Raw genomic sequence first — 27,360 nt, 5'->3', positions numbered from 1 at the left:
AGAGAGGCATGAAGCGGGAGGAGCAAAGGCAGGCATGCCTGCAAAGTCTCAGATTTATTGGGGAAATGATTAAATGAGGAGGGGAACCATGTACACTACTCCTTTGAGGAAAAAGTGGGGTATACATGCAGTAAAATAAACACTGTAGGCATATCTATTTTGTATACCTGTGAATGATTGCTGTGGCACGTATTGCAGAAAGTAAGGCATGTTTATTTGAAATTGGGGTCAGTAGAAAGGTGATCTTTCATTCAAGCGCTCTCAACACTTTTCCTATTCCTGTGATCAGACAAAGAATTGGGCTTTCTTCACTAGCTGCTGGTTTTGGTTTTTGTTTTGAAAGAAAGGCAATGAAGGGCTTTCCCCCTGGGATGTCTTGCCCACTGCTGATCTAGAACATGTGCAGAGAGGAGAGCAGGGAAAGATTTCCTAACTGTTAATGTAAGTAGCAGGTATGTCAAGAGAGACTAGGCTGTAAAACACTTATTCCTGGAGCCCTGGCTTTCTATATGTGGGGAGGTCTTTCCGGGGGGGGGGGGGGTATAGAATTCAGACCTGCAAATCGCTGCCACCTGCAGTCCTAAAGTGGCTGAGTCCAGGAATTGTTTTACCTGCCGGATTCTGCAGATTGTGTAAGGAGGCATTCCCAGGGGAATTGTGTGGAGGAAGAACCTGGGAGATTCAAGCAGCTTTGCTCTAGTGTGGAGGGGCGGCTGTGGTCCTGTAGTCTCTCATCGCCCGGAATCTCAAGTCACCTGCATCTTTTCTTGCGATGGAGAGCAAATAATTTGGAAGTGGCCATCTTCAGGGGTAGCAATGGTTCCCATACGCCCTGTGCCAGCAGTCCCTGCCACGGCAGGATCCCCTTCCATCCCGGCTTGGTAGGTTTTGTGACACGCCCTGGTTTCTTGAATGGCGGGGCTTGCTTCAGGGAAGCAGAAGCCGCAGGTTTCAATGGGCTCTGGTGTCTGGCTTCCGCTAGATCCACTCCCCATGCTCCCTGCTTCCATTAGACAATCTGAAAAATAAGCCCATGTGCATTAAAGTGGGAGTCATCCCATAAGGTGCCAGTGTGGTGTAGCAGGCAGTGTCAGGTAAGGAACATGGAGTAAAGGTAAAGAGACCCCCGACAGTTAAGTCCAGTTGCAAATGACAGGAAGTGGTGTTTTTCCGCTTCCGCAGACAGTTTTTCCCGGTCATGTGGTCAGCATGACTAACCTGCTTCTGGCGAAGCCAGAGCACCGCACGGAAACGCCGTTTACCTTCCCGCCAGAGCCATACCTATTTATCTACTTGCACTGTGTGCTTTCGAACTGCTAGGTTGGCAGGAGCTGGGACCGAACAACGGGACCTCGCCCCATCTTGGGGCCCTGAACCACCGATCTTCTGATCGGCAAGTCCAAGCAGCACAGTGGTTTAAACCACAGCACCAGACACAAGTTCAAATCTCAACTCAGCCATGAAAATCATTGTATGATGTTTGGGCCTTTATTTATACAGGCCAAGTGTTCCTACTTTCCAGGGACAGTTCTAGATTTACAGAAGCCGTCCCGGTTTCTGGTTTTATCCCGGAATGTTCCGCTTGTCCTAAGGACGTCCCAATTTTGCATCAGAGAAACATTGGAGGTAATGGCGGGATGGTCCCTATTTTCATTGGAGAAATGTCGGAGGGTATGCAGTTATGCCAAGGAGATAAGTAACTATACAACCTTTAGCAGCTCTTTCCAGCCTAGGACAGCCCTTGCCCCTTCACAGAACTATTCCACAGGGAAGCAAGAATTAATGTCAAAGCCTAACCCTGTAGAGTACATACTAGTGTAATTTCTTTTTTAGCTGCACAACTGGTACCTTTAATAAAATGTTGTAGTGTGAAGGCTCTTTTGGGGGGTTCCTTCCCTTTCTTGCGCTGCTGCAAACCAAGGGGTTCCACCATTCCCCAAACTCCCTCTTGTGCACGAGCAATGCTATTTTGACTACATAAACACCAGCACCCCTAGCCTGAGCATTAGAAATAGGTGAAATGGTACTTTCCTGTTTTTCTCCTTTCTCTCCCCATCACTGTAATTTTAAAAAGTAAGAAAATAAAAGTGGAGGGGAGATAAAAGGGTGGTTGTTGTGACAACCTGTGGCATAGCCTACTTGTGGAATCTTTCCTTCCAAGTGAAGACCAGTGTGGTATAGCACTTGAGAGTGTCAGACTGGAATCTGGGAGACCAGGGTTCAAATCCCCACTCAGCCACGAAGCTCATGGGCTGACCTTAGGCCAGTCATTATCTCTCGAGAGTCGAGACTAACCTACCCCACAATCTTGCGGGACTATGATTGGAAAGGGACAGGGGAGAGAGAACCATGAACACTCCCTTTAGCTCCTTGGAGGAAAAGCAGGCTGTGAATGCAGTAAATAGCAATGCCATATTTAAAATACAAATGCATTAGGGGGAAAAAAGGCCTCTATGAGGCTGAAAATGTAAACGAGAAGAGGCAATAGCACGGTATCTGAAGAAGTGTGCATGCACACGAAAGCTCATACCAATGACAAACTTAGTTGGTCTCTAAGGTGCTACTGGAAGGAATTTTTTTATTTTGTTTCGACTATGGCAGACCAACATGCCCGGCTACCTACCCGTCACTAGAACAATGGCATGGTGCTGGGTTGCCAAGCCTCCAGGCCTCACCCAAAGTCTAAAGGTTTGCCTGGCTCCCTCCAGGTGGCATGTGGAGGGCTGGCATCAGAGTGTGTTTAATACTTAGTACTAAGAAGACTGTGTATGCATATTGCAAGCTTCTGCCCAGCGGGAACCGACTGCGAATTATAGCACAGACAGTCTGGGGATGTGTTGACTGCCGTCTTCCATTTCCCCCTCCCAATTAGCCTCCATCTCCAAGGTTCACTGATGTGACCACCAGATGCTGCTTCTGGAGCTCATGTATGTGCTCTGAAACCTCGGGGTCTGGGGTGCTCCTGGCCCGGCAACCCTACACAAGGCAAGCCACAGTGGGGTGAGGAATCCAACAACCTACGAAGCCTGAATTTGGCTTTGGGAAAGTTTCCAAGTCCTGGTGGCAAAGACACACTTGGAAATTGTAGATCACGGAGGTCTGAGGAGATGGAGTGTGGGCTAGGGAAGATTTTTGGTGGTGAGAGTGTGCTTTGGAGACGGGAGTGTGGGGCTTCCATTATCTTCGTAGTTTCCTGCAAAGTCCCCATGGCCTAGCAGAAGCAGGAAACAAGCAAGCATGTTTTTAAGTGGGTTAAATAATTTATACAGTTTTTCTTGGCACAGGAGGAGGAGAGAGTGTGTGTTTTTAAGGCTGTCCTCTATTGAAAGAGATTTGTTTGATTTCTCATAGGCACTTGATCACTTAATCTAGTGAAATACAGAAATTCACATATGGGCAAACAATTATAAAAGAGGTGGGTGGGGAAGAACCAAATATTTTGGGGGGTGGGGGGAGGGTGTTAGTGCCTGCCAGAACAGATGAAAGCATTCTCTCTTGCGTATGTCACATTTTTTTTGCAAATATTTAACGTTTCAAAAAATTAAATTAATGCCAGCTTTATCTAATGGATTAATTTACTGTGGGCTACATCCTTAGAACAAGGGACGCAGGTGGCACTGTGGGTTAAACCACAGAGCCTAGGGCTTGCTGATCAGAAGGTCGGCAGTTCGAATCCCTGCGATGGGGTGAGCTCCTGTTGCTCGGTCCCAGCTCCTGTCAACCTAGCAGTTCGAAAGCACACGAAAAAGTGCAAGTAGATAAATAGGAACCGCTACAGTGGGAAGGTAAACGGCGTTTCCGTGTGCTGCTCTGGTTCGCCAGAAGCGGCTTTGTCATGCTGGCCACATGACCTGGAAGCTGTACGCCGGTTCCCTCGGCCAATAATGTGAGATGAGCGCGCAACCCCAGAGTCGGTCACGACTGGACCTAATGGTCAGGGGTCCCTTTACATCCTTTACATCCTTAGAACAGGACAGTTTAGTGTGGCATAAACACAACTCTGGGACCTTTGATAAAGCAGAATGCTGAGGTGGGAAAGTAGACTGCGCTCCTTTAGACTTCAGCGGGGAATCGTACTTTTTAACATTCTTCAGACAAACCTCGCGGCAGTTAGAGTTCTAGCTCAGCCAACTTTACGCTCTGCTTTTCCTTTTGCGGGGAAAGCTTTAAAAAAAATAAAATAGGAGAAGCATCCACCAATGTGATTGCCACACCTACTTATCTAAAGTATACAGTCCTCCCCACCACCTGATTCATTTTATTTTTACAGTGGTGCCTCGCGTAACGAATGCCCTGCTTAACGAAATTTCCGCTTAACGAAAGGTTTTTTCTAGTGGAGGTTGCCTCGCTAGACGAATTCGTTTTATGAAAAATTCATCTAGTGAATCACGATTTCCCATAGGAATGCATTGAAATTCAATTAATGCGTTCCTATGGGCAAAAAAAAAAAAATCAAAAAAATTTCAATGCATTCCTATGGGATTCGCTAGGCGAATTTTTCGTTATAAGAAAAGACCCGTGGAACGAATTAAATTCGTCTAGCGAGGCACCACTGTATTTTAATTAAGAATAAAAATGTGCACCCCACCACCGAGACCATTCCATTGTAACTACCCAACCTCCCAAAACTTCAACACTCTTGTGATGGTTTGACTCCTATGGTTACCAGATGTCCCCAGATTTACAAATCTGTCCTCGGACAAAATACGTCCCCGGATTTCATTTAATGTCCCCGGATTTATATTTTTAATTGTTATAGATTTATTAGTAGGGAATGAATGTTGTGTGCTTGGTTCAATGGCACAAGACACCATATGGGGACTTCCAGCGAGGCAAAATGGCGGGCACCACGGCAGCGAGCAGCTCCTGAAGCCAGGCAGAGCCAACTGCACTACCAGGCTGGCTCCGGGCTGCTGATACTGCCGCTGCCACTGCCGAGGGGGAACCGGGGATGCCCGGCGCATCAACTGGGGGAACCGCGACGCCCCCCTCCGCGACCCAAATCGAGCTGGGAGTGAGAGCGCCGGGTCACCCGGCCGACTGCCCAGCGGCGCTCTGGGGCCAGGAAAACCCCAGAACCAGCACAGGGAGAAGGAGGGGAGAAGGAGAAGGAAGAGAGAGAAAGAGGAAGGAGAGAGAAAAGAGGGGAGCCCCGACCTTGCCGTGCCACTGCCGCCGCTGAGGAACACAGGTAGGAGAGCACCGGGAGGGCAAGGAAACGTGGCTGATCCCAGGCCCGTCACGAGCCTACTGCACGGCATCTAGCACTCCAAGAGAGCAGGCTGGGGCCCAGAGGAAGGCCATGCGGCAGCGGAGACCACAGAAGAGAAGATATTACTTCTTAATAACTTTTTCTCTCTCTTTTTTTTAAAAAAAGTGTCCCCAGATTCTTTGAAAAAAATCTTGTAACCTTACCCTTTCCGTTTTAACAGTACAAAATTCAACAAACTCCCTCCATATCTCCTCAAAATCATTCCTCCTGCATATTCCCCGTCTTCCTTAATGACATGTTAATTTATCATTAACAGCTATATCCCACACCTCTTTATACCATTCTTCTGTTTTATATTCTGCTTGCCCCTTCTACTTCCTAGCTACAATAATTCGTGCGGCTGTCAATAAATTTGTGAGCGAGTCCTCCCACCATCTGATTCTGATACACCTGTAGATCTGGTCCGATTCTACGCTGGACAATGCAGATTCGGCATTTGGAGAAATCTGAACTCTGCAAACCTTATATCAAATGATAGAAAGCATTTATTACCTTTGGGGCTGTCATTTCCTTTGCGGCAAGCGATGGTACGGGCTCGGCAGATCACCGCATCGCCCCATTTCCTAAAGTAAACCCAAGTCAACAGCAAGGAGAAGAGCAGAGTACACAGGCAGATGCCCAAGACCATGTAGATGACCGCCTGCTGGTCACACGCACTGTCCATCTTGCACTGGACACCCTGGAGAGCAGCCACTGCTGGTAAGGTGGGTGCAGCATCCTCTGGAAGTCAGTGGAGGGGCAACAAGGTCAACAGCTGCTTATCTAGCAGGCATCCTCCATGGAGCGTTGGTGAACATCCTGTGTACAGTGCCTAACGCAGGGACCGGGAGCCTTTCCCAGACCCAAGGGCCACATTCCGTGCTGGGAAAACCTTCCAAGGGCCATGTGCCAGTGGCGGACAGGGCCAGAGGTAAAAGCTAAATCTTACTCTGGTCAGACCTCACCTGGAGTACTACCGGTATGTCCAGTTCTGGGCACCACAGTTCAAGAAGGATACTGACAAGCTGGAACGTGTCCAGAAGAGGGCAACCAAAATGGTCAAAGGCCTGGAAACGATGCCTTATGAGGAACGGCTTAGGGAGCTGGGTATGTTTAGCCTGGAGAAGAGAAGGTTAAGGGGTGATATGATAGCCATGTTCAAATATATAAAAGGATGTCATATAGAGGAGGGAGAAAGGTTGTTTTCTGCTGCTCCAGAAAAGCGGACACGGAGCAATGGATTCAAACTACAAGAAAGAAGATTCCACCTCAACATTAGGAAGAACTTCCTGACAGTAAGAGCTGTTCGGCTGTGGAATTTGCTACCAAGGAGTGTGGTGGAGTCTCCTTCTTTGGAGGTCTTTAAGCAGAGGCTTGACAGGCATATGTCAAGAATGCTTTGATGGTGTTTCCTGCTTGGCAGGGGGTTGGACTGGATGGCCCTTGTGGTCTCTTCCAACTCTACGATTCTATGATTCTATTATTCTACTTTGTACGCACACGTTACACTATTCTCTCCCCACCCCACCACACCCTGCCTGGTGAGTTGGCACATCCACCGTTCATGCTATACCTTTAAAGCCTTCCCTCAGAGAATTCTGGGCACTGTAGTTTCCCCCTCACAAAGTTACGATTCCCAGCAACCCTTAACAAACTACAGTGCCCAGAATTCTTTGAGGGGAAAGGATGTGCCTCAAATGTGCTTTGAAGGGGACTGGATCTTAGCAGCAGCATAGAATTATCCCCCAGCGTTTTGGTTTTTACAGGCATCCTCCGACACAGAAGCTCTGTAAACTAATTCTGGAGTGTTGCGTTGGGGCGGGAGGGAGTTGAGCTGTATTCACACTCTGAGAGGGAACACTCTCTCTATATTATCATCTGGGGCTGAGAATCCAGTGAGGGAAACCCTGCTTTCCAGCTCTAGTGTGGCCCATTCACCCCAGACCCTTACTTTTGCAGAAAGGGTTGCATTCCCTGGGGTGCTGCCCACAGATACCAACACAACTGAAGCACTGCCTCAGGAGCCAATCGTAGTAGAAGCCCTCACGCTTGCTGCAGTCCATGGAACCTGAGGAGAAGGAGACAAAACAGGGTTTGCATCCATTGTATTCAATAAATAACGAGCGAGCAAGATGCTCCAGTCGCGAGTCAGCATTTTCTCCAGTCCTGCCTGCAGTTCATTGGCTACCAGCTCATGTTGCCATGGGAACAGCAGCATCCTTGAGGTTGGAGAAAGCTGGGAGAGGGATTGCTCTCCTCTCGCCACTGAACTGCTGGAGCATCTGGCTTACCAGCCGGTTCACCTTATTCAGTGAAGCTTTTTGCACCTATTGCCAGCTGTTAAATCTGCCTGCATCCACCAAGCATGGCTGATGCGCCCTTCAGATGTTGCAAAACGCTTCTTGTGAGAAATAAGTGGTGGTAAATAGTGGTCGTGGTTATTTTTATGGGCTTCATAAATTAGCTCATTATAATGTTTTGTTGTGACGGGGATGGGGGGGGGGTCTGTGGCACTCCCAATGTGGTTAGATTCCAGCTGCTGTCAACCCCGACCTTCGTGGTCAGGGATGATAACAGCTGTAGTTTAAAATACATGGCTAGTCACAGATTCAACATCCCTCTTTGTAAATGAGCTCCGTAACCCGTGCCACTTCCAATTAGGGTTGCAGCTATATTCAATTAGCCATTAGACCAATTGATTAAAACCTTTTCAAACGAAGAAAGTATGCTTTTTGCTCCAGAAATTATGATTGCATTGCATTTATAGCCCACCTTTCCTCCAAGGGGCTCAAGGGGGTGTGCGTGGTTCTTCGCCGCCTCCTTGAATCTTACAACAACCCTGTGAGGCTAGTTAGGCTGAGAGGTTAGGCTGGTTAGTGACTGACCCAAAGTCGAAGTCATGGACTGGCTGGGCACTGAGGAGTAGTGGAAGCAACCAGCTGGGGGAACCAAGGGACGAAGGCTCAGAGCCCGGAGATTAGTGGTGGGACGAGTCGTCACAGGGAGAAGAGGGAGAAGACTTGGGAGGAGGAGGTATTGGAAACTGAAGAGGTAACAGGGCTTAGTGAGCGGGAAGAGCCTGTGGCAGAGAGCAGTCCAGAAGCAGAAGCTGATGCAGGAGAGGAGGCCAAGAGTCAGAGATTAATCAGGCTGGTGAAGAGTTATGGGTGTCTCCCCTTCCTGCTGCGACAAGCTCCGCTTGGGCAGTATGTTGTCCAAGGACGAGCACCAGTGGGAACACCTGGTGGACTCTGGAAGAGGATGTTGATGAAAACACTCCCCCTCCGACCCTAGAGCTTCTTTCCTACTTGGGGGAGCCCCCGATTTGAAGGGCTGTCCAGTCCAAGTTTGCCCAAAAGATAAATACTAGAGTTGTCAGATCAGGAGCATCCCAAACCCTGAGGTTTCACATCCCAAACCTCTGAGCTAGGGTGGCCCCCTGGTGATGTCACAGGATGGGCCCTGGAGATGGAAGTTAATGGGGAGCGAGGGGCAGTTCCCCACCTCCGAGTAAGGTACAATTTGTAGCTGGCTCCTACTGGGCTTTGTAAGCTTGCAAGCTGCATGTAAGTATTCTTAATAATACGTATTATTATTATTATTAAAGGGACTTTTGTCCACCTGGAGATTCACCTCCACCTGACATCTACAGGGGGCCAGGCACACCTGGAGACTTCAGGTCAGACTGGAAGTCTGGTGGCAACACCAATAAATACCCTTTAGAAAGGAGGGCAAGAGAGCCCTTGAAACTTCCCATCAAAGGTTAGTAGCACCTAAACAGCAGGTTGTGCAAAACACACAGCTCACCTGACCATCCATTTCCCCAGGACAGAGAAATCATAATCATTAAATCATAGTCATTAATTTTGCATTTAAGCTTACAAATTAACATATTAGATTTTTGTGTAAATTTTATGCAAATGAACATCCTATTTTGCCTCTCTCTTTTTTTTACACTGTATCGCCATTTCCTACCACCATTTTTCCAGGAATGCGAGCCAGGAGCCAGGAGAGATGATCTTTCTCTGGGACCATCAAGAGCTATTTCAGAGCAGCAATTGATGTCAGCTGATCTGATTCCAGGATCTGGGAGCAGCATGGTTGAAAAGAGGCATGCAAATACTGCAACTTTTTTAAAAAAATAAATCAGCACATGATCGCAGGACACTCACTGCAGGCACTGGCACATCCTTTAAATGGGCGCGGGTGACATGTGACAGTGCATGAAACACACGCTTGCAAGAGCTTGTCCCAGAACTCGTCCTTTGCACACAACATGGCAACTCTGGAAATAGAGAAGGGTAGAGTGAAAATCCCACCGTTATGCGGCAATGGCGCCAGGCTCACTCTCTGCAAAAGGGGAACTAGCGGGACCACAAAGAAGGGTACTAGGGGTGGGTTTCTCTTAGCCCACATTTAAAGCAGTATCATACCACTTCAAACAGCCATAGCTTCCCCCCAAGGAATTCTGGGAGCAGTAGTTCATTAAGGGTGCCAAGAGTGGTTAGGAAACTCCTCTTCCCCTCCTCAGAGCTACAATTCCCAAAGTGGATGAAGAATCAACCCCCCTCATCACAGGGAACTCTGAGAATTGTAGCTCTGGTGAGGGGAACAGGGGCCTCCTAAAATGTCTCAGCACTCTTAATGAACTACTGCTCCCAGAATTCCTTGGGGGAAGCCATGGCTGTTTAAAGTGGTGTGATACTGCTATAAAGGCATGTCATGAACGTGGCCTTAGTTCTCAATCTTAAATTTCAATCTTGAGCATCCTGTTCTCACAGTGGCCAACATAGGAGCTAACTCCTGGGGGCTAAGGTCCTTTTGCTCCCCTGCCCATAAACTACTGAGGGGGCCTTGGACCCCCAAAGTGATGGGCACTGGCATTCAAATGCTGTGTGTGCATGTGATGTGTGCGTATCTTATGGTTGATCATGTGGTGCGGGGCTTAACTGGGCCCCCCAACATTTTGTTCAAGTTGGCACCCCTGCCAGCCAGCCAGCCAGCCACATGCCCATGGTTAGCCTAAAAGCAGGACCTGAACCTCTCTTTCCCCCCTCCCAGCTGTTTCCAGTAACTGGCATTCATAAACATACTCCCAAGCATTAGGAAGAAATTCCTGACAGTAAGAGCTGTTCGACAGTGGAACTTGCTGCCAAGGAGTGTGGTGGAGTCTCCTCCTTTGGAGGTCTTTAAGCGGAGGCTTGACAGCCATCTGTCACGAATGCTTTGATGGTGTTTCCTGCTTGGCAGGGGGTTGGACTGGATGGCCCTTGTGGTCTCTTCCAACTCTATGATTCTATGATTCTTGATACTATTCATGGATTTGCTTAATTGTCTTTCAAAGCCATCCAAGTTGGTGACCCATCACTGCTTCTTGTGGGAGCAAATTCCGTAGCTTAACTCTGTGGTTTGTGATGAAGGAATCATTGAAGAGTTAGAAGGGAGCCCAAGGGTCATATAGCCCAATGCTCTGCAATGCAGGAATTTCTGTTGTCTGTCCTGAGTCTTCCAACATTCTGCTTCTTTGGGTCCCCAAAGTTCTAGCATTTCGAAGGAGAATAACTACTTCTCTGTGCTATGTATAATTTTACGTGCTTCTATCATGCCCAAAATGCTATAATCTGTCCTCACAGGGGAGTCACTTCATGCCCCTTGATAATTTGGATGGTCCTTCTCTGAACCTTTGGGGGAGCAAGGCTCCAAACTGGAGGTGGAGCCCAGAGCCTATGACGGGCATGACCAACAAATTCCCCATCATCATCCTTGCTTATTTCTACAAGTTTATATTGAAGAATGGAAACCCTTTTTGGAATACTTGAGAAAGAACTGTAGTCAATTGAAATCGCAGGCAGGATTTGAATTATGAGCAGCGGATCGAGAATGGCAATAAGTGTAACAGAGGAAATATGTTTCAGATATAAGGTAAAGGTAAAGGGACCCCTGGCCATTAGGTCCAGTCATGACCGACTCTGGGGTTGCGCGCTCATCTCGCATTATTGGCCGAGGGAGCCGGTGTACAGCTTCCAGGTCATGTGGCCAGCATGACAAAGCCGCTTCTGGCGAACCAGAGCAGCACACGGAAACACCGTTTACCTTCCCGCTGCAGCGGTACCTATTTATCTACTTGCACTTTGACGTGCTTTCGAACTGCTAAGTTGGCAGGAGCTGGGACCGAGCAACGGGAGCTCACCCCGTCGCAGGGATTCGAACCGCCGACCTTCTGATCAGCAAGCCCTAGGCTCTGTGGTTTAACCCACAGCCCACAAAATGCAGCAGATTATGGGTGGGAATAAAAACACCATGGTAAGGTAAGGGTGGGAAGCCACCCTGTTTATTTTGAAATAGAAATATATACTGAATTTGAAGTTAATGTGTTTAAGTTTTCAAAATGGAATAAAATGTATTAGAAATGGGGGGGGGAGAGAGAGAGACTTAGCTGATACTACGATCCCCTGGAGTGGTTGCAAGTAAGAAGGTTGAGTGAGGCTGGTGGGGCAGTGCCCCCCCCCATCTGCCCTAATGGTCAAACCACCCCTGAATGCTGGACAACACATTGAGGCCAGTGAAAAAAGGAATGTGGCAAAGGAAAGTGATATATTTTTTTAACCTAATTTCCCAAGGAGAGTCTTTGGACCCCATTCTAGTTGTTTGCCCTACATAGAATCATAGAATCATAGAATTGGAAGAGACCATAAGGGCCATCCAGTCCAACCCCCTGCCAAGCAGGAAACACCATCAAAGCATTCTTGACATATGTCTGTCAAGCCTCTGCTTAAAGACCTCCAAAGAACGAGACTTCACCACACTTCTTGGCAGCAAATTCCACTGTCGAACAGCTCTTACTGTCAGGAAGTTCTTCCTAATGTTTAGGTGGAATTTTCTTTCTTGTAGTTTGAATCCATTGCTCCGTGTCCGCTTCTCTGCAGCAGCAGAAAACAACCTTTCACCCTCCTCTATATGACATCCTTTTATATATTTGAACATGGCTATCATATCACCCCTTAACCTTCTCTTCTCCAGGCTAAACATACCCAGTTCCCTAAGCCGTTCCTCATAAGGCATTGTTTCCAGGCCTTTGACCATTTTGGTTGCCCTCCTCTGGACACGTTCCAGCTTGTCAGTATCCTTCTTGAACTGTGGTGCCAAGGAACTGGACACAGTACTCCAGGTGAGGTCTGACCAGAGCAGAATACAGTGGTACTATTACTTCCCTTGATCTAGACGCTATACTCCTATTGATGCAGCCCAGAATTGCATTGGCTTTTTTAGCTGCTGCATCACACTGTTGACTCATGTCAAGTTTGTGGTCTACCAGGACTCCTAGATCCTTTTCACATGTACTGCTCTCAAGCCAGGTGTCTCCCATCCTGTATTTGTGCCTTTCATTATTATTTTTTGCCCAAGTGTAGTACTTTACATTTCTCCTTGTTAAAATTCATCTTGTTTGCTTTGGCCTTGTTGTCTAATCTGTTAAGGTCATTCTGAAGTGTGATCCTGTCCTCTGGGGTATTAGCCACCCCTCCCAATTTGGTGTTATCTGCAAACTTGCTCAGGATGCCCTCAAGCCCATCATCAAGTACATGTACCTTTGGAAGACCAAACATTTATACAAGACGCAACAATGGTTATATTTTCTCTCTTTTGAACAGTCGTTAGAGCATGCATTAGATGGCCTCTCCAACCTCATTCTCCTGTGATGCTTTCATTGGAAAACACTCTCTGCACTGTGACAATTTCAGCTTCAATACGCCCTCCTGTGGTCAGATCTGGTTGTTGCCATGGCAGGGCAACGCTTTCTTCTGTGGCAAATACCAGAATGTGTGGCTTTGGCTATTTCCATTCTGTGCCTCCCCCTGCCCGCCCCCCGCGCGATATACACTTAAAGCAGCAGCATATCACCTTAAAGCAGGGTTGCCATATTTCAAAAAGAGGCTAATATCCATCTGATATTATCAGATGGAGAGGCCATACGATGCAGGCTCTGAGAACCACGAAAGTTGTTGAGCTTTATTTAGGAACACCCCAAAATTATTGAGCTTTTTATTTTTTTAGACTAACCCCAAAGTTGTTGAGCTCTTTTAAACAAAAACGCCAAAAAATGCAATTTTTCGATTGACTTGCCTAAGATCCAGGACAATGTGGTGCCAGCTTCCCCCCGGACGTCAATTCCACCTTTGAAAGCCTGAATGTATCGCAGTCCTATTTAAAGAGTCAGGAAATATCCGGCATTCCTTTTCGCGGAAACGACCCTACAGGTAGAAAACAAACACAGACGCAGGGTGGGATCCAGCCTCCTTCAGGAAGGGCAACTTGCAAGGAGCTGTGACTTTTCAGAAGTTTGAACCGTCTGTGTGCCAATCTCTCGTGAGAAAGAGGTCTGGTGTGCCTGTCAGTGATTTTTCAGCACCAAAGCCTTTTTGTCTTCCCAGACCTTTTAGCATCTCTAATATCTTTTAACACAATTGATGTAATTTTCCCGCCAGGAATTACAGAATTACGACAATTCTACCGGTTTTAGGTTTTAGCATATGTTTTGTTATGCTATATCTATCTATCCATCCATCTGATTGGCTGCCAAGGTTTGATTTGTGCCTGCCTATATATGTTGGCTTTTATGAGTGAATTTTATTATTTGCTATACAGTGGTGCCTCGCTAGACGAATTTAATTCATTCCACGGGTCTATTCTTATAACGAAAAATTTGTCTAGCGAATCCCATAGGAATGCATTGAATTTTTTTGATATTTTTTTTTTTTTGCCCATAGGAACGCATTAATTGAATTTCAATGCATTCCTATGGGAAACCGTGATTCGCTAGACGAATTTTTCATAAAACGAATTCGTCTAGTGAGGCAACCTCCGCTAGAAAAATCCTTTCTTTAAGCGAAAATTTTGTCTTACGGGGCGTTTGTTAAGCGAGGCACCACTGTAGCTGGGTTGGTTTCTGAACTATATGGCATGCTATTTAAATTTGTCTATTTCACTCGGTATGCTGCCTAGAGAATTATTATTATTATTATTTAGGGTTTTAGGCAACTCAAGAAGGAATAAACATGGAGAGGCTTTCATGAACAGCATTTCCCAACAGCAATGGTTGTTAGTGTCTTTTGGAACTGATGGGGCAGAAGGCAGGGAGGTCAACAGGAGGGGCAGCCACAGCCAATGTCAGGCAGGGCCAAATAATTCTAGATTTGGCCCCCCTCTGCCTCTCAGTTGAGTTCTGCAAGGGCAACGCTGAGGCTGAGGAGGAGGAGCAAACTGATAGATAGCGCACACACACACACACACTCACTCCAACATTTCTCCAATGAAAATAGGGACTTCCTATTCCATTAGGGACCCAGGTGGCGCTGTGGTTAAACCACTGAGCCTAGGGCTTGCTGATCAGAAGGTCGGCGGTTCGAATCCCTGTGACGGGGTGAGCTCCCGTTGCTTGGTCCCAGCTCCTGCCAACCTAGCAGTTCGAAAGCACGCCAAAATGCAAGTAGATAAATAGGAACCGCTACAGCGGGAAGGTAAACGGTGTTTCCGTGTGCTGCTCTGGTTTGCCAGAAGCGGCTTTGTCATGCTGGCCACATGACCTGGAAGCTATACGCCGGCTCCCTCGGCCAATAATGCGAGATGAGCGCGCAACCCGAGAGTCGGTCACGACTGGACCTAATAGTCAGGGGTCCCTTTACCTTTATTCCATTATTATTATTATTATTATTATTATTATTATTATTATTATTTATACCCCGCCCATCTGACTGGGCTGCCCCACACACTCTGGGCGACTTCCAACATATATAAAAACATAATAAAACATGAAACATTGGAAAAACTTCCCTATATAGGGCTGTCTTCAGATGACTTGGGGGTCGGATAACTCCATACTCTCCGACATTGCTCTGATGAAAATAGGGACATCCTAAGGAAAAGCGGGGTGTCATGGATAAAATCAGAAACCAGGACAGCTTCTGGAAATCCAGGACTGCTCCTGGAAAATAGGGACCCTTGGAGGGTCTGGGGAGGTGGCTACCGGCTGAGGCCAGACTGAGGTTGCCCAGCCTCCACAGCAGCCTAAAGTGAGCCAATCTACCTCAGGATTCAATCTCCTCACCCTCTCTTGCAGGTGCGGCCCTCCAGAGATTGCTGGACTACAATTCCCACCAGCCCCTGCAAGCATGGCTGATGGCCAGGGATGATGGGAGTTGTAGTTCAAGCAACATGTTGAAGGGCCGATGGTTCCCCACTAACGGTTCTCTTGCCTGTTTTTCACCAGGCTTTATAGATGCTGGCTCTTTTTGCTTCTAAGTTTTGTGCTGACAGAGCTCATACAGTTAAGCAGGCCGAGGTGACGGACGGGGTGGGGCACAAGTTGAATTTTCCACCTTGGGTCCTGACACCTGGGCTGTCTCTGGGTTTTGGTACTGACTTTCACAATGGTGTGGCTGTTTTCAAGCTGCGTTCCGGTGAACCTTCCTCAACGAAAGCCGTAGTAACAGTGCTCCGGCTTCCCTGAAAGCCAAGCAGCCTGCCATTGCCCATCTCCACATGCAATGCAGCCCCACGGAGCAGTAGGCCCTATGGACTCTCCTTCGTGGCCACACTCCAACTAGACCAAATGTGCTCTCCCCACCCACCACCGCGATCCTTTGTACAGTGGTACCTCGGTTTAAGTACACAATCGGTTCTGGAAGTCTGTACTTAACCTGAAGCGTACTTAACCTGAAGCAAACTGTCCCATTGAAAGTAATGGAAAGTGGATTAATCTGTTCCAGACAGTCCGCGGAGTACTTAAACTGAAGCGTACCTAACCTGAAGCGAACTTTCCCATTGAAAGTAATGGAAAGTGGATTAATCCGTTCCAGACGGGTCCGCGGAGTACTTAACCTGAAAGTACTCAAATCAAGGCGTACTTAAACCGAGGTACTGTACTGCACAAAGGGTTCCTTAGATTCCCCAGCAAACAAGCCGGAAAGTTCCCATGAGGTGACAGTTTTGAAAGTCACTGGCTTAGTGACTCAGGCCATATCCCCACAGTACATTTAAAGAACTCTCATGCCATTTCAACAGTCAAAGCTTTCCCCCAAAGAATCCTGGGAACTGTAGTTAAGGCTGCTGAGACTTGTTAGGAGACCCCTCTTCCCCTCACAGATTTCCAGAGTTCCCTGGGAAGCAGGATGGACTGCTAAACCACTCTGAGAACTTGTAGCTCTGTGAGGGGAATAGGAGTCTCCTAACAACTCTCTCTCAACCCTAAATAAACTACAGTTCCCATAATTCTTTCGGTGTGGGAAGCCATGGCTTTTAAAGTGATATATGACTACTGTACTTTAGAAGTTTGGAATTATGGTGCTGGAGGAGACTCTTGAGAGTCCCATGGACTGCAAGAAGATCAAACCTATCCATTCTTCAGGAAATCAGCCCTGAGTGCTCACTGGAAGGACAAATCGTGAAGCTGAGGCTCCAATACTTTGGCCACCTCATGAGAAGAGAAGACTCCCTGGAAAAGACCCTGATGTTGGGAAAGATTGAGGGCACAAGGAGAAGGGGACGACAGAGGACGAGATGGTTGGACAGTGTTCTCGAAGCTACGAACATGAGTTTGACCAAACTGCGGGAGGCAGTGGAAGACAGGAGTGCCTGGCGTGCTCTAGTCCATGGGGTCACGAAGAGTCGGACACGACTAAACGACTAAACAACAACAACAACACTTTAGAAGTTAATGGCGTGCATGTGACCTTAGTGTGCTTCCACACGCCAGCTGTTGCAGGCTTGGTACGGTTCATGCATGCAGGGTTTTTTGAAATGTCCACACCCTGTTGGTGTCATTCCACACTTCTTCCTCCATGTAAACTGGGTTTGCTGTTTCCATGTTGTTCGGTTTATTACTTATTATTACAGGGGGGAAATAGGGGAGGGCATTTGAACGGCATTACAAGGGTGTTGTGCATCCATGAACAACACTGAGTCCATAATGCAGAAGTGTCCTAGCGAGCATGGGCAATGACGAAGGATGATGGGAGCTGTAGTTCAGAACATCTGGAGAGCCAAACACACAGCTGCTCCATTACGTGGATTTATTGTTAACGGTCAGCGACGTCACACCTTGGAAGAGATGGCCTATGCATTTTAGGCTCCATCTGCACATGCATTTAAAGCAGTATCAGACCACATCATGGCTTCCCCTGAAGAATTCTGGGAACTGTATTTTGTTAAGAGTGCTAACAGTTCTCAGAATCCCCTTGGAAGAGGGGGTTGATGTTTAAATCCCTCTGGGAATTGTAGGGAAATTGGGGTCTGCTAACATCTCTCAGCACCCTTAACAAGCCAGGGTTCCCTAGATTATTGGGGTGAAGCCATGACTGTTGAAAGCGGTATGATACCACTTTAAATGCATAGTGTAGATGTGGCCTTTAAAACTTAATAAACCTAAACATTATCTGGGCAACACTGATACTTTATTCACAAGGCATATTGAATAAGAATAATCTTATTATTTATACTCTGCCCATCTGGCTGGGTTTCCCCAGCCACTCCGGGTGGCTTCCAGAACATGTAAAAACATAATAAAACGTCAACCATTTAAAACTTCCAATGATAATATTTTTACATAACCGCACCACTTGAAGCAGGGATGGGATGACCATGGTGGCTGTGGCTGATGGGAGCTGGAGTCCAACACTCTCAGGAGGAACCCTGGCTCAATGCCATTTCACAACCAGACCTTGTCATACGTGCGGAAAGAATATGGCTCTGCTTGTCTGTTTGCTAAGACTGCATAAGTATTGCATGTGCGGAATCCCAGGTTTGTAAGATTTGTAAAGTGGGGAAGGGAATTAAATTGTCACAAGAGAGCAACTCTTTGAGGTTTGCATGAGACTCCTGTCATCTTGAATACAACATGGTTGGCTGCCTGAACATGGCTTTGTGCTGTTTTTTTCTATTTCTTTTGGGGGACAGAAAGCTCTCAACAAGTCACTCTCAGAATTAGTTCTGACTGAAACCAAAGCTGCGTAGCTGGGTTCTTTCTGACTTGCCAGACCTGTTTGTATGTCCGTATGTTAAGGCGCGCTAACTATCCTGACTCTCTGCGTCTGCTGAGAAAGTGAGGTTATTAAGGGCTTGGAATTTCCACAGCTCATGTGAATTTTAGAGTCGGGAGACCCAAAAGGATTTCCCCTGCCACTTTTCATTTCCTTACGTCACAGCTTGCGGTATTTATGCCTGCAGTGTGCTCTGGGTTTTCTCAACCAATATGGATTGGGTCCAGAGTAGGGATGGATGGATGGACCCATCCGTTCCAGTTTTATCAAATTTTTTCCAGTTTTAATTTGAGTTTTCCCCATTTCTACACCAATTCATGATATCCCCCTTCCCAAAAAAAGCTCATGAAAACTCAACAGCATTGTAGTGTGAATTTCGTATAATATACACATGTCTGTATGCAATTATGCAGATTTTTGGAAAATACTTTTCTCTAATAGAATGCATGTTTCTTTGCTGTTTTCAGTAATATATGCGTTTTTAAATGCACAATTTACCCTATCAAATGCATTTTTGTACAAGTTATTTGGCTGGAGAACTACGCTGCAAAAATTGGAGAAGAGCAGGTTTCGAAGGGTGGTTGTGCTTCCGTTCGCATATTGTTTTGGTAGGTGTGAATTAAATAGCTTTGCCTATAAATGTGATATAATAAAGCATGCAACACGTTGGCGACACACAATAGTCTTCAAATAAATTTATAAATTAAAATACAAAACTTAATGCAAAAGACTTCCGCTTGATCGCGGAGCTGGTCGGACGGGAGATTCCCAGCTGCGGGAACCTCCGGCACTCTGGGGGCAAGGAAACCGCGGCAACGGCGATGCGGGTTTCCATACAAGCCTCATATCGAGCGTTATGAGGACAGGATTCGGCAGGTGTCTGGACGTCTCCCTTACTCCCCGGTAGACCCTAGTAAGGGTCGCTGAGAGCGGGTGAGGTTGAAGACTAGGGCGCCATCGAAGCACTTTCGCTATCCCCGGAGTGCGCAGCCGCAAGTCCGACAGATCTTCAAGCGATCAAGTTCTCCAACCAAAACAAGGCTAAATGGACTAATTTGTACTCCGTGAGTAAATTCAATTAAAGCCTGGATAATTTGGACAATTATTCGATTTGCGGGGGGGAGTTAAAATGGAGGTCGCTCCCCCTTCTTGCTGCGTTAATAACGGAAGCAAGTAAGAATTGCTGCAATAACCAAGCCTCTTGGACTTTTTAATAGCAAAATCCCACCCTCGGGTCCCCCTCCCGCGATAGGGCAGTGGGGGGGGGGAAGATAGAGACTAATTTTGCCCTGTAAAGTCAGTGAAAGAGAAGCCGCATCCCACCCTGGGAGGGAGAGACCGGATCAGATCGTCAAATGCTTCGAACAACGTAAAGGGAATGAAGTAAAATACAGTATCGGACAGTGTTTCTAACGGGAGATAAAGTGACTTTGCAACAGCCTGGGCTCCTGAGAAAAGATATTTTAGACTCTTAAGCATAAAGACAATTGGCAACGATTCTGATTTCTTGTGGTTTGTAGCCTGTGGACTGTATTTGAAGCTGTTTTTGGCAGCACGAAAGTTTCCATTACTGCGGATTGGTGGAACTGATGTGTTTCGCAGCTGTAGCCGGCTGAGACAGTGAGAAAGCGGTGACCTTGAAATTCCAAGCTTGCAAGTAAGCAAGCAAAACGGCTCTTCAACTGTGGGAAGCCGCTATACAGGAGAGAAAGCCTGATTAACTCCTTAGTGACTGTATAGCTTAACGTTGCAGGCTGGCATGGCAGGCGAGGGGCCGGGTCCAGGTTCAGGAGCTAGACCAAGGAGGAAAGCATCGGTTTCGCCAACCTTTGAAGATGAGGTGCTTAAATTGCTAGGTTCCCTTAAGGAGGGGCAGGATAAATTACAAGAGACACAAGATAAACATACAGAGGAATTTAAGGAACTAAAAGAGAAGATTGGCACTTTGAAACAAGATGTTCAACAGGTGAAGACGGAAGTGGCAGGAGTGGAAACCAGAGTGGCACATTTGGAAAACATAAGAGTGCAAGACTTGGAAAGCCAGCAATATCAAACGCAGGTGCAAATTGCGTTTTTACAGTTAAGGGAGAGACAGATGAACTTGAGGATAAGGAATTTTCCGGAGATAGAAAAAGAGGACTTAAAAGCTACTTTAATTCAGGAATTCATGACGACCTGGAATTTAACAAGAGAGGAAGTAGAACCAATAATTGTAAAGGCATACAGATTTGGAGCAAAATCAAAGAAGAAAGATTCCCAATTTATTAGTGATTGTATGGTGGTTTTTCAGACAAAGGAGCAGAGAGATAAAATTTTGGGTCTACACTACCAGAGAAAGTTAAAGGTGCAAGGAAAACAGGTTATTTTTTTCAAGGATATTCCGAAATTCTTCCTGTCGCTCAGGGAGAGATACACTGATTTAACGAACCTTTTGACAAAGAAAGGTATTCTCTTTCGCTGGGAATTTCCGGAGGGAATCTTCTTTAAATTTCAACAGAAGAAAGTGTGGATTAAATCAGTGGAAGATAAGCTAAGATTTCTAGAGCAACACGCAATAGACTTTGAGAGAGAAAAAGAATCAGATACAGACCCACAGGTGAAATCACCACCTTTGTTTGATCCGAATCTGTTGGGAGGAGCGGGACCAGGAGCAGCACCATTTTCATTATTTTCAAATTAAGCAATCATGATGGCGTTGAGAATACTTACATGGAATGTTCACGGTTTTAACTCTAAGGTGAAAAGAAATCAAATCTGCCACGTGTTAAGAAAACAAAATTTAGATGTGATATGTCTGCAGGAAACGCATGTGACAAGATCTCATAGAAAAATTCTGCAAAATAAAAATTTGGGAAATGATTTTATATCATCGGACAGAGTTAAGAAAAGAGGAGTAGTGATTTATGTCAAGGACAAATTGGAAGCCAAGTTGTTATTTAAAGATGATGAAGGAAGATATGTTGCGGTGGAAATAAAAGCGCAAGGCGAAAAATTTTTGGTTATTGGAATTTATGCCCCAAATGATGCTAAATCTGATTTCTTCCAAAAGTTGCATGAAAGACTGCTGGATTACTTGGATTACAAAATAATTCTGATGGGAGATTTTAATGGAGTTGTATCGACGTTGATGGATAGGTCACAAAGACAAAGAATAACAAATGAAGGCAGACTCCCTAAGACTTTTTTTGAGTTGGTAGATAATTTTGACATGATAGATACATGGAGGTTGAAAAACCCATTAGAAAAAGAGTTCACGTATTTTTCAGATGTGCATCAAACAGGTTCCAGATTGGACTATATTTGGACCACAAGAGATTTATCTCCCAAAATAATAAAGGCGGAAATTTGCCCAAAGACTTTTTCTGATCATAATGCAGTTTTAATGGAACTGAAATTATTTCTGCAGGGTTCGTTTAGATGGAGAATGAATGATGCCCTATTAAGGAATGAACAGATAGTGCAAAAAGCTCAGAAAACCCTTAAAGACTATTTTGAACTAAATTCAAATAACGAAACGGACACAAGGGTTATATGGGATGCCAGCAAGGCGGTGATGAGAGGTTTTTTAATTCAACAAAATACATTAAAAAGGAAAACCCAAGAGGCAAAGAAAGAGGGTATATTAAATAGATTAAAAGAAGAAGAGAAGAAATTAAGAGCCAAGCCAAAAAATCAACAGATACAAAAAGAGATAAAGGCATTACAGACACAGTATTCTCAATTAATAAATTTGGAAATTGAGTGGAAGGTAAAGATGATGAGGCAAAGAACCTTTGAATCAGCCAATAAGTGTGGAAAATTGTTGGCATGGCAAATGAAAAAGAGATTAAAGCAAAGCACAATAAGTAAGATAATACAGGAGGATAAGATAATAGAGAAACCTGCAGAAATTAGGAAATGTTTTCAGAAATATTATAAAGAATTATATAAGAAGGATAAAGAAGATTTGGGAGAAATGGATCAATTTGTGACCAAATATGGATTACAAAAAATCTCATCTCAAAATAAAATTATACTTAATAGCAGGATAACAAGGAATGAAATCGAAACAGCAATTAATCAAATGCAATTGGGTAAAGCACCAGGACCAGACGGATTGACTGCAAAATACTATAAGACATTAAAGGACTGGCTAATACAGCCTTTGATGGAAGTTTGCAACAAAATATTGGAAGGGGATCGGGCACCAGAGTCGTGGAAAGATGCCTTCATCACATTGTTGCCAAAGGAAGGGGCGGACAGGACTCAAGTTAAGAACTACCGTCCCATTTCCTTATTGAATGTGGATTACAAAATTTTTGCGAACATTATGGCATCGAGATTGAAAAGAATCCTTAAGGACTTGATACACCATGATCAAGCAGGTTTCTTACCAACAAGGCACATGAAGGATAATATACGGAATATTGTAGATATATTAGAGTTTCTGCAGTCCAAAAAGAATACACATGCGATCTTGATGTTTATAGATGCAGAGAAGGCCTTCGATAATATTTCATGGGATTTTATGAAGAAAAATATGGAAGGTATGGGCGTGGGTTCAGGCTTTATGAATGGTCTGAATGCATTATATTATGAGCAAAAAGCGAAAATTATAGTCAACAATGTGGTGGCGGATGAAATCAGGATTGAAAAAGGAACTAGACAAGGGTGCCCGCTCTCCCCACTGTTGTTTATAACGGTCCTGGAGGTTTTGCTGAATATGATTAGAAGGGAAGAAGAGATTAGAGGAGTAGTGGTGGGGTCAAAGCAATACAAATTAAAAGCCTTTGCGGATGATTTAGTGCTTACTTTAGAGGACCCAGAAACCAGCGTAGTTAAAGCGCTGGAAATAATTCAGGAGTTTGGACATGTTGCGGGGTTTAAACTGAACAAGACTAAAACGAAGGTCTTAGAAAAAAATCTGACGTTAGAGGAAAGAAATAAGATACAAGAGGCCACAGGCTTGAACTTTGTAAAAAAGGTGAAGTACCTGGGGGTAAACATGACAGCAAAGAACTTGACTTTGTATAAAGACAATTATGAGAAGATATGGAATGAGATAAAAAGGGATCTTGAAACATGGTCTAGGTTAAAATTGTCATTGTTAGGTAGAATTTCAGTTATTAAGATGAATGTATTGCCAAGGATGTTGTTTTTATTCCAAGTCTTACCTATAATTGATAATGTGAAATGCTTCAAGGAATGGCAAAAGATGTTATCGAAATTTATCTGGCAGGGGAAAAAACCCAGAATTAAGTTTAAGATTTTAACAGATACTAAAGAAAGGGGGGGCTTCTCCTTGCCAGATTTGAAATTATATTTTGAAGCCGCGGCTTTATGCTGGATGAAGGAATGGTTTTTGCTAGAAAATACGGATGTATTAGACCTGGAAGGTTTTGATAATGTGTATGGATGGCATGCATATTTATGGTATGACAAAGCAAAGGTCTATAAAGGTTTCAAGACCCATATAATCAGGAAAGCATTGTTAAATGTTTGGTTGAGATATAAGGATCTATTAGAGAGTAAAACACCCAGGTGGCTTTCACCACTGGAGGCCAAAGCCTTTAAAAGGCGTAATATGGAAGCCAGATGGCCAAAATATAAGGATATTTTAGTACAGGAAGGTGATCAATACAAACTTAAACCATATGACCAGTTGAAAGATGTATTATCTGATTGGTTACAGTACCATCAAATCAATGAAGTGTTTAAAATGGACCAAAAAGTAGGTTTTCAAAAAGAAGAATCTAAGCTGGAAACATTGTTGCTAAATTCGAAAATTAAAAATTTATCTAAGATGTATAATTTATTGCTGGAGTGGCAAACGAAGGATGAACAAACAAAGTCAGTAATGATAGAGTGGGCTAAAGATGTTGGGCATAATATAATGATACAGGATTGGGAAAAAATGTGGAAAAAATCTATAAAATTTACAGCATGTAATGCTTTGAAAGAAAATATGTTGAAGATGATGTATAGATGGTATCTGACCCCAGTTAAGTTAGCAAAGATGTACCACACACATGATAATAAGTGTTGGAAATGTAAAGAAAGTGAAGGGACGTTTTATCATATGTGGTGGACTTGCCCCAAGGTAAAAGACTTCTGGGATAAGATTTATAACGAATTAAAGAAAATGTTCAAAAATACGTTCATTAAGAAACCAGAGGCCTTTTTGTTGGGGATTTTGGGGGGGGAGATACCAAAGAAAGAGGTTACTGTTTTTTTGTATGCCACAACAGCAGCAAGAATGTTGATTGCACAGAAGTGGAAGATGCAGGAGCTACCTTCAGTGGAAGAATGGCAAATGAAAATGTTGGACTATATGGAATTGGCTGATCTGACCGGAAGACTCCGTGACCAGGGGGAGAAAGCGACAGAAGAAGAATGGACAAGCTTTAAGAGCTATTTGAAGAAATATAGTATTGTAATTGATTAAGAAGATAGGGATTTTGAATGTTATTAGAAATTGTAGTGTATTATGAAAGTAAAGTGAAGAAAGATAGAGGATGAATATAATTATAGAACATTAGAAAAGAGGAGTGTGATATAGTAATTTTAGAAATGGGTAATGAGCTAGAATTGCTATTTGTGATTAATAGTGAATCGCAGCGAGTAGGGAGCAGAGGAAGTCGATGCAAGAAGATTAGGATAAAGATTCAGAATTGTGATTTTTTCTTTTTTCCTTTTATTGTTTTGTTTTTGTGTGTTCACATGTTTTTTGTTATTGTATTATTGTTTTGTGTATGTTAAAATGAATAAAAATTTTTGAAAAAAAAAAAAAACCTTAATGCAAAAGCCACTGAGACTTACAAACTACCAAAACTGAAAAAAATGTTGGTATCTGATTCTGATGACCTTTTCAAGTGTTTTCAAAATTTTGACTTAGTGTTGCATGCTTTATTATATCACTACGTGTACTAGCAGCATAGTTACATTCTTTGCCTATAAATGTGAACTGAATAAAATCTCTCCCCCTATGCAGGAGGAGAGGATAAGCAAATGGGCCACATTCACCTAAGGCCCGGGAAGCTACCTTATACTCTCTCAGGGCATTGATAACTCTAGCTCAGTGTTTCCCAAACTTGGGTCTCCTGCTGTTTTTGGACTACAACTCCCATCATCCCTACTCAGCAGGACCAGTGGTCAGGGATGATGGGAATTGTAGTCCAAAAACAGCTGGAGACCCAAGTTTGGGAAACACTGCTCTAGCTCAACACTGTCTACAATGACTGGCAAAAGTTCTCCAGAGTTTCTTGCAGGGAGTCTCTCCCAGCCCTACCAGGAGTTGCCTCTTACCTGGAGATACCCGCCAAGTGCCCTGGAAAAAATGGGACATCTGGGGGGTTTTTTGCCTGGGATAATGGCCGCCATTTTGGGTGCTGTGCCCTCACACACTCTTCTTGTGCTTCGCTCTTGCTCCCCAAAAGTGCTTTTTTTGGGGGGAGGGCAAGGTCATGTGACACATCCAGGAGTGCATCCTGGAAGACATGTGTCTCTGTTTTGGGTCCCCAAAATTGGGACGATATGCATTGGGGATTGAACCCAGGACCTTCAGCTGCTCTACCACTGAGCTATGCCTGTTTCCCTGCTGATCCTGAACGGAATTTGTGAAAAAGGCCTCACCACTAGTTGCAGATATTGTAAGTCCCTCTGCGGGACCCCCTCCTCCTTTCTTATTGCTCCAACAACCTGCTTTCTAGCAAGGCAGATGGCCTCTACATAAGTCGTCGTCACTCTTCTTTCTCACCTCTGCTTTTTCCTGGACCAGAGTGAGAGGCCGGTGAACATACCAGCAGGTTTTGGCGTATACCAGGGGGAGAAGGTCCAGTGTTCTCTTGGCAGTGGGCCCCCTAACTGTGGTAGGGCACCTCAGCAGATGCCCAACCTCGCAAAACTTTGACGCCAGCCCTGATATGGAAAAAGCCATGCTTGGTGAAATTCTCATTCCTAGATAACTCTCGGGGGTCTCAGAGTTGCCTCAGCAACTAGGGCAAGCTGGTCCATTAGGACGAATGAGTCACTGACCCTCCAATTTCAGCCAGCCCCACTTGCCTGCCTTCCTACTCCTATTCATCATCTAGTCTTGGCCATGCCTCCCTCCCAGACGCTCACGACCACGTAGGAAAAGAAAGGGACTTGCATTTACTTACGCTTCCTCTCCTTCCTGGCCTGCTCAGAAGTTCTCCTAGCTGTAGGTCATCTCCCCTTTGAGCCCTGAGCCCAGTCACTCTGGTCCTTGCCAAAGAGGTTTATTATTAGTGCTCGATTTGATTAGCCTCTCTGCTCTGTGTTTCCTGGGGGGTTTCCCTCGCATTCTCTTGATGCAAATGAACCACACAATGAACCTCTTGAAATGGTAGGAGGTCCTTTTTCTCACCTGTCCCAAGGGGATAGAGAAACTCCTTGCTACACCTTTTTTTTCTGGAGAGAGGGGATACAGCTGAGTTTGTGAATACCCAGTGATGTGAGTTGCCAGTTCGAACCCTGCCATGGGTCGTGGACCTATAAGAAGGGGCCGATTCTTCCAAATATGGCTTCACTCCCCCCATTGCTATACCCATAAAGGTAAAGGTAAAGGGACCCCTGACCATTAGGAGGTCCAGTCGTGACTGACTCTGGGGTTGTGCGCTCATCTCACATTATTGGCCGAGGGAGCCGGTGTATAGCTTCCAGGTCATGTGGCCAGCATGACAAAGCCGCTTCTGGCAAACCAGAGCAGCACATGGAAATGCCGTTTACCTTCCCGCTGTAGCGGTTCCTATTTATCTACTTGCATTTTGATGTGCTTTCGAACTGCTAGGTTGGCAGGAGCTGGGACCAAGCAACGGGAGCTCACCCCGTCACAGGGATTCGAACCGCCGACCTTCTGATCAGCAAGCCCTAGGCTCAGTGGTTTAACCACAGCGCCACTATACCCATACTATTCCCAATTTACTTGGTTGCTGTTGTTGTTTTTAATCTGAGAGATTGATCACTGTTTTCCAATATTAACGGTTGATTCAAGTTTTTTTCACCATCACATTGGCTCTAAAGCTGGGGAGATGGACTAAGGGTGGGAGAGAAATTAAGTTTGTTTGTATTTTAATGAGA

General features: G+C 45.2%; 1 protein-coding gene across 2 annotated transcripts; it reads right to left on the bottom strand.

The window, feature by feature from the left end:
• On the bottom strand, positions 1-26,503 carry TNFRSF13B (TNF receptor superfamily member 13B). 2 transcript variants are annotated; one of them, XM_088656939.1, is made up of 4 exons: positions 26,421-26,503; positions 7,203-7,319; positions 5,765-5,992; positions 1-1,018 (listed from the first exon to the last, which is right to left on the bottom strand). In XM_088656939.1, exons 2-4 carry the CDS (start codon positions 7,312-7,314, stop codon positions 747-749), a joined length of 612 nt encoding a protein of 203 aa, XP_088513065.1. In that variant the 5' UTR covers positions 7,315-7,319; positions 26,421-26,503; the 3' UTR covers positions 1-746. The 2 variants fall into 2 exon arrangements, with proteins under 2 accessions (XP_088513065.1, XP_034987996.2); XM_035132105.3 differs by lacking the exon at positions 26,421-26,503 and adding an exon at positions 9,424-9,536 and having other exon boundaries at positions 5-1,018.
• Positions 26,504-27,360: the final 857 nt, after the last annotated feature.

Source organism: Zootoca vivipara, chromosome 13 (genome assembly GCF_965207765.1).
Source record: "Zootoca vivipara chromosome 13, rZooViv2.hap1.1, whole genome shotgun sequence".
Classification (NCBI taxonomy): Eukaryota; Metazoa; Chordata; class Lepidosauria; order Squamata; family Lacertidae; genus Zootoca; species Zootoca vivipara.
Note: the sequence above shows the minus strand (reverse complement) of the source record. Positions and strands in the feature narration are given on the sequence as shown.